The sequence below is a fragment of the Salarias fasciatus genome, chromosome 23, assembly GCF_902148845.1.
Source record: "Salarias fasciatus chromosome 23, fSalaFa1.1, whole genome shotgun sequence".
Taxonomy (NCBI): Eukaryota; Metazoa; Chordata; class Actinopteri; order Blenniiformes; family Blenniidae; genus Salarias; species Salarias fasciatus.
In genome coordinates, this window is record NC_043766.1 from 26,718,877 (window position 1) to 26,726,797 (window position 7,921).

Genomic DNA, 7,921 nt, shown 5'->3' on the forward strand with positions numbered 1-7,921 from the left:
ATGTATGTCCTCACAATCGAAGCTTAGCAAAGTTAATTTATTCTATTAGCTGTGATTAAAATGAAAATCTAATTTTATGGAAACAGTTAATACTTTAATGCTCAACCTAACTTGAGAATTCAGCTGAATGTGCAAATGACCTCACAGTGGGAGCGCATGAGCACATGGCACTAATTGAGATCTCTTTTATCCCTAATATTGAATAGTTTGATAAATTACGGAAGGACTAAAGCATTTTCACCATTTGAGATATCACCTCATTAAACCCCCCCCCAAGACTGTTAACCCCTTCAAAGTCATCCTTCATTCTGTCCTTCTGCCATTCACTACAGCCACAAATCCCCTCATTTTGCAGTTTTTTGGCAGCTTTGGAATATTAATTATTATTGGAGGTCCACAAGGGGCCGGATTTCTGCACCCCAATTCTTCGCTCCCATCCAATAATGCTCCCCGCCCACCCACGGCTCCGCCAGGGGAGACAGCCCAACAATGATTATCAGTATTTAGCCAGAGTCAGGCTGTTATGCCGCTCTCTAATTGGAGTGAAAATTTCCAAATGAGACAAAAGCTGATGCTTTTTTCTTTTTTTTTAACCAGTGAGCATTTAGAGAAGAACAAAGGAAGATCTGGGGTTTCCAGCCCAGTCAAACAGGGCTCTCAAGTGCCTATCCAACAAAAGTGCAATTAGACTGAGCTTCCGTAGGGGATGAAAGCTTGTCCATAAATGCAGGCGCACACTCGTCACCACACCCACACTCATTTTATGTCTCCTCCTTGACATACTGTAGGCTTCTCCCTACACACTCTCTCCTCCATGCACTATACACGTGCAGGGTCCTGCAGGGCAGTTAGGCAGTAACGCTCATATGCTAATGAGAGATAGAGAGAGGGAGAGACAGAGAGCTTATCTCAAACCTTTCAACCCGCCCCCTCCATCCCTCCTGCTCTCCTCCTCGTCCCCTCTCCATTCTCCTCTCATGACCCCATCCAAAAACACCGGAGTCGGGCCATGTGCAGATAATGTTTAATTCTGCCAGCCCGGGCAAATGTAAAATTATAAATCTTTGCCTAAACAGAGCAGCTCTGGGATAATGTGCTGATGACAGTTCAGCAGCCATGCTGGGCTTTTATTCTAAAACAAGAGGCTAATCACTGGCTGTGGGGCCTGATCACTACAAGGTTTATTATAAAAGACCTCATATTTTATCTTTGTATTTGCATGCATTTGGGGTGTGTCTTGGAAATGTTTTGTCGTTTGATGCTGATTGCAGTATTTCATTTTTGCAAATTGTGCATGTGCTTTCATGTGTGTTTTTGATCATTGTGTGAAACTGAGTCAGAGTGCAATGAAACGAATGGCTGTGCACAGTTTGGAGGCTTATTGTTTTTGTTTAATTATCACAAAAAATGAAGCCTTTTGCAAATTAAAATTTGGAGTAATGTTTGGAGCACATTTTGAGATAGATATGTCAGAAAAGTGAGTTATTTGGTGAAAATGTGAGCTAAGTGTGGGTTGTTTTTGTTTTTGGGGTGGTGGGGGGCTATTGTAATCTCATTTGCAGAAAGTTTTACTAAAAGTCAAAATATGAACAAATCTAAACAATGTGGAGTTCCTGTGTGCCGCAAAGTTTATTGCTTTGTCTTACAAAGAATTGCTTAAAATCCCGATTGAGCCACAAAAGCAGAAGTAAATTCTTAAGTAATATAATTAATTTTGTGATTTTTTTCTCTGAACAAATTTAATCATTATTGTCAAAACCTTAGTTTTGTTTCAATCAAATTTTGCAATGCTTTCAAAAATGCTTCAAACGATTTGCATCAACGAGAAAAATAGTGAGTGTTTCATGGTAAACCATGAAACCAGCGTTGTTCTTAGTATTTATCTAACAGCATTAATGAATCTTCATGAAATGTAGCTTCTTTGATGGACTTTTTGGTTATGGTAATGAGTTTCCCTTTAACTAAACTGTGATTGGAAAGTCAAAAAACCAAACTGCCTGATATTAAAAATCAAAAGCAGAAATAATGAGTCTTCAGTTGAAGTACACTGTGCAAGGTGTGTGTGTGTGCGCGTGTGTGTGTGTGTGCTTAAAGCGCCGCTCCGTATCCCCTGGGCTGTGTTAACGCTCCCGCCGTGTGTTGTTGTTGTGTGTGTGTTAAACACATGCAGTCCCTATCCTTGCCACAGTGGTCATCGGCCTGCTCTGCACTGGAGGCTACCTGGTTTGGCGCAACTGGCGGCGCAAGAACACCAAGAGCATGAACTTCGACAACCCGGTCTATCGCAAGACCACTGAGGATGACGACGACGAGATCCACATCGGGAGACACAGCGAGTCCATCGGCCACGTCTACCCAGCTGTGAGTGGCAGCCACAGTCAGCAGTTCATAGCGCTCCCTCTAGGGGGCGGCATCACAGACAGCAACTCTCACTGGTACTCAGGGGCTCCCATGCTCTCCAGCGGCAAATGAGAGCAGCTGCAGAGGGAAGGAAGGAGTATGGAGGGTTTGAGGAGACGGGAGGAGGCGCTAAGGGTTTGGAAAAGCCCGTTTGTTTTTACAGGTCGGCCTGTTGCCGAGATGAGAGCAGGCTTCCTCACGCACTCCTCTCATTTGAAAGCACCAGTCACACTCGCATATAAGCCCCTCACCATTGCACCATTCTCACATTTCGTTCACTTTCAGAAAGCATATTCATACATTTTATCAACACTATGTTCCAGTCGCCAGCTTGTCACCCCATGTATCTGTGTGTTGTGTTTGTGTTTCTGGTTGGTGAAGTATTTGATCCCTAAAACTCCCCTCAAGGACATTACTTAAAATATTTTGTTTACAGGAGCAGCTGATGCAAAAGTGAATTGTTTTACATCTTGATCACTCAATGAAATGTGCAACATCCCTGTCAGGGAGGAAGTGTTCTCACCAGAAGGTCACAATTTCTGATGTTTTGGAAAAGAGAGTTTTTACACAAGGCAGAGGATCAGCTTTTCAGCATCTCTGGTATCAGGAAAAAGAGCACAAGTCTAGACTACTTGGGAAAGGCAGCAGGATTTTGAAGGCGTGTTCACACGTGTCACTTTGGTGCAGCTGAGATTAACCCTGGTTTGATTGCTGCATTGGTGAGGCAGACTGCGTTAATTTGTCCAGAAACTCACAATCTATTCCTAAACAAGCTCATGCAACTGGACTCAGATTTGATGAAAGCTTAATATAACTAAAGAGCTATGAACAGACCCAACTCAGGCGGGGGCTGACAGACTTTAGAGGTGCTGTATGTGTGCATTGGCGGAATTTTTCACGCTTTTCTAAATTTCTTAACCTTTTGTTTTAATTATCCAACATGCATTGTTTTGGCGTTTTGCACAACACTCAGTCACGGTGCAGAATAAAATCACAGCAGCTGTCAAACGTGTTTGTTTTCATCATTTGGTCTGATGTGTGAACACAAAGCGAACAGGACCACAGTGTGAACTTTTTCAACTTTGGTCCAGATCGTAAAGCTGCACCACAAGTGTGGACGCCGCCTTCAAGTTCAGAGTAATGCGCTAATGCAATTTCTCCTTTTATTGTGAGTCATAAACAACAGCAAAAAAGAGAGCACACATTTAAGATGAAAAATGATCTAGAGTGTAATTTTTTCAATTCAGTCCTGAGGAGAGGAATCATGAATCTGCACTTCAGTGTTGATTTCCCGCTGACGCTGCTTCAATTCGCTAAACTCCTGCAACAACAGCAGCTGTGATTTGTGATATAATGCTCTGACATCCAAGGAGGTGATTTAAGCACTTCAGACACGTCTGATGTTTATTAAATATATGTGGATTTTTTTTTGGGGGTGTGGGAGTGAGAAGGAAAGAGGAGCAGCCAGAAAAGGATTATGGGGGGTGGGGGGTGTCTTGCGCTTTGATCGGTTGGCATGGTAACACAGATTTCTTTGTATTGCTCCAGAGAGAAAGGAGGCAAAGGATTCTGGGTACCGCTGGCACGATGACAGGCTAGAAGCACACACACACACACACACACACACACACACACACACACACACACACACACACACACATCCGAAACAGGTGCTCAACTGAGTCATATTAAGATTCAAGGTCGAAGTAGCAGCCGCCCTCAGTGAAACGCTCAACAGAGACGACTATACTTCCTCGTCGTCCCTTTATATTTATATGTGCAAATTTGTTATACAGTCCTTTTTTACCTCGTTTTCTTTTCTTACTCCTTTCCCCCTTCCTCTCCTTTGAGCTCTTGCTTTTGGTAGCAGTGTGGCATCTCAGACGGCCAAAGAAATCAGGCTGGCGTTATGTGGGCCAGACATTCGCAGCCGTAGGCAAAGCAACCTGCACTCCTCGCCGAGGAGCAGTCACAGAAGGAGGGGACGAACAAGGAGGGGGGAGCTGGAAAGCGACGAAGGGAGAGGTCAGGGAGAGACGCAAGTAGAAGGAGAGTGTAAGAAAATGAGGATGCTGATTTTCTTTTGAGCGCCATCTCAGATTCAGTCCGCCTCTTTCACTCGTCCGTCCAAAGTGTTGCTCTGCTCCGTCTGCTCCCTGTCCCCTCTCTTTCTCTTACTTTCTGTTCTGTCTCTCACCTCTCTCCCCTTCACCAGCCTGCTGTGGTAACAGTGTTTTTATCTGCTGTTTGCAGCGCGTGGCACTCAGTCTGGAGGATGATGGCTATCCCTGAGGGGGGAGGGTGGGATGCAGCCGTGCCCCCCTCTCCTCCAGTACCAATCCTGGCCATTCCTCTCTCTCACCACAGCCTCTCCACCCCCACTACAATGAGGCCAAGTGCAACGCAGAGGAGAAAGAGAAGGAGTCCTCATATTGCCTCCCGCCTTTAAAGGAGCAGGGATGACATGTGCATCTTTGTAAATCTCCCTTTGTTCTCCTACTTCCTGCACTGGATACTACCAATACTACCATTACTAGCAACTACGACTACTATTACTACCAGTACTACTCCTACTACTCCTATAGTTCGCCCAGTAGCCTCTGCACCACTCCTCTCTTCTCTCTGCCTCTTGTTAGCAGTAGTGGTGTGTAAAATACGCTGCTTGTTCACACTAACCTCATTCGGCTGTTTCTCAGTGCATATTGTAATTGATTTTTTTTCGGGCCACCAAACACGTGGAAAAAGCCAACATGCCCAATTTTACAACGTGATTTTGACTGTATTTATTTATGTGTCTTTTGCTGCTGTAAATATGTAGCGATTGTCTCTCAGTGCACAGAGCCGGAGTCAGATCTGATCCTACAGTAACAGCTGTAGCTGGAAAGGATGCTGGATTTCCTCAAAGTTTCCCTTGTGTCTAGAGCTGACAAGACATATTTCTTTTAAGGAGGGGAATGTCATCTGTTTCACACCCCGGCTGTCAGACTTGTCCCTTGACGTACTGTAAAGCTAAATATAGCCAAGGGGAAAGCAGAGAAAAAAACCTTGGGGTTGTTGGAACACTTGGAGGTGATTTTGGGGGTGAAAGACTGAGGGAGGAAGCTCTTTTTAATTTTTTTTGTTTTTTTCTAGATGAATGGGAGGATTTGTGCCACCAGAGGGTAGTGCCTCAAGGCAAAAAGCAGCAGGGCAGAAAAGGAAAAGGATTATGGGTAATCCTCACTCCTGGTATCAGAGGTATGCATCCAGTCGATAATGAACTTGGGATTGTTTGCTTATTGTCGATGGGTGTTCGGATTGGCACTTGTGTCTCTGACTGTCTGCTTGTGAACGTGTCTGCAGGGAAGTTACAGAAGTGACATGCAATTTACAAACAGGATGATATGCTGTAAGAAATATTCCTGTCTTGTATTGAAAAAATGAATTTCAGATCCATGACTTCAGGCAGATACATTAATCATATTTGTTTTTGTTTCTTTTTGTTTCTTTTTTTTAAGAATTAGGTGCATTTTACAGCATTTATTGGTTGGCTTTGTTTACATTTTAACTCTCAGTCACATACACTGTACAGAAAATCTGTAGTGAAACAGGAATTTCATGCATCCCATGCATGGTGTGCAAAACGCATACTTGTGATTCGAGTGTACAAGAGACAAGTAAGGAAACAGTGATGGAGTGTTTTCTGTGCTCCCTGACTGATTCACTGAGCCTCTGACACAAATATTGATGGCTAGAGACAACTGTCAAGTGGGAGCTTTGTCTGTGCTTGTTGTATTTTCAGCCTTCGCAGCCCCCAGTCGATCACTTTCCCAGTGATTTGACATAACTTGGATACATGATGTTTGAGCTGCTGCCCAGCACATGTATTGAACTGCAGCGACCCACAACCGTGGATCCCACTGTCTCTGTGACTTCACGCGGCTGGTTTCTGGTGTTTTCTTGGCACGATGACTTCTGCCCCCTCGTTCCTTTTTTTACAACGTGACTGCAGGGAGGAGATGATACAGAGAAAAGGTGCACAATCCAGGGGAGGAGGGGGGACTTTTTTTTTTTTGGCTGTCACTGACTGTTCCCTGTGGTTGTGAGCAAGCAGATGAGTAATACACTGAAGCCGACCGAGCTGGGAATTTATTTGATTTGAGGGCTGGATGGAGGGAAAATGTGTGACCCAGCGTTAAAGAGCTGATCTTCCATTGGCTTGCCTCAGACGTGTTTCCAGCCCACTGAATCAGGCAGACTTTATGCCCGCTGAATACCGCAGTAATTGCTCACGCTGCGTCGTAATAAGTGAATTATGAGTGGTCGTTATGACAGAATAGCATAACAAGCTGTTACAAGTAGTTACTGCAAATTAACAGCTCCCTCATTCGGGTCTCATTGTTTGGTCTGCATCATAATCAGACTGAAGCAGTTTTTGTTTGTCTAGACTTCACCAACACAATTTGTCTTCCAGTCTTGGGTTAACGAAGCTGAACAATGTTGTGTTTCAGATGTGCCGGACTAATAACTGTGTTTGTTGGGTACATCTTCAGTCCCCCTTCCCCCATAAATACCATGTGACGACATAGCATGCAAATAAAGAAGTATAAAATGCAAACTTAAAGTCTTCCAACATGGGCTCATGTATTCATGGGCTCATGCATTCATACAGCAAACTTGATTAATGATAGTCATTATTCTTGGATCCCGTCGCCTCCTGGAAAGCTTTGCACAGTGTGGACGGCTGAATAACCACAAAGGGGGGGACGGTTTAAAAACAGAAGACAGAGGTAGGCGAGATGTGGCTGCCAAGATTTACACGAGTCCAGTTTGTGTGCGGAAGATGAATGGAGGGTCGTTTACTTCGCCACATATCTGGCAACGTTGCTTCGCTGTGTTCTGACACTCGCTCCTCTCGCCTCCCTCACAGGGAAAGCATCCTCTCTTCTCAGTTTATGACGCGCGGTGGGCGATTTGCGTGTGACAAGTGGCGTGCTAGACAGGTAAATTGTGGGCTTCTCCGGCACGTCGAACTCTGCCGCGTCGATCTAATGAAGTAGGACTGAGCACAAGTGGGGGGGAAGTCGTCTCAGTTCATTTTGACCTTGCATGGAGGAAGCAAGTAAAATGCATTACACGCTGGAGAGGACTGTGACTCAGCTCACCAGGACGTTAGACTGGTTTAGAAGCTCCCGGCAGCGTTTAGGTTTTCGGGAGAATTTAGACTTGACAAAAATAGAAATAGATTTAACAGTCACAGTTTTGTTTTGACAAAAAACGTCTACCAGCTAAAGAAGGAATAAGAGTTTTGTCTTGTCTTGAATTTGTTCACTTAAATAAAACCCTGACCCTCTCCGCTGAAGGAAAGATGAAGTAATGATGTCGAGCTTCAAGAAAGACCCTGCAGGTCACACATCTTTGTGACTTTAAGATTAAATAAATCGTAGACCCCATGACGGGATTGAACCCCGCGCTCCCTACACTTTCTCTCATGTCCACTTTTTGCTTCAGGTCTAATGGAGTTCCATGCCGAGGGTTTGCA

General features: G+C 44.4%; 1 protein-coding gene across 1 annotated transcript in view; it reads left to right on the forward strand.

Annotated features, from left to right (window-relative positions):
• lrp8 (low density lipoprotein receptor-related protein 8, apolipoprotein e receptor) overlaps window positions 1-5,790 on the forward strand; it is a 206,678-nt gene extending 200,888 nt beyond the window's left edge. Inside the window, exons 18-19 of the mRNA XM_030084017.1 lie at window positions 2,189-2,361; window positions 4,654-5,790. Of these exons, the coding sequence (XP_029939877.1) occupies window positions 2,189-2,361; window positions 4,654-4,692 (212 nt within the window). The 3' untranslated portion in view covers window positions 4,693-5,790. The remainder of the gene's footprint in view (window positions 1-2,188; window positions 2,362-4,653) is intronic.
• Window positions 5,791-7,921: the final 2,131 nt, after the last annotated feature.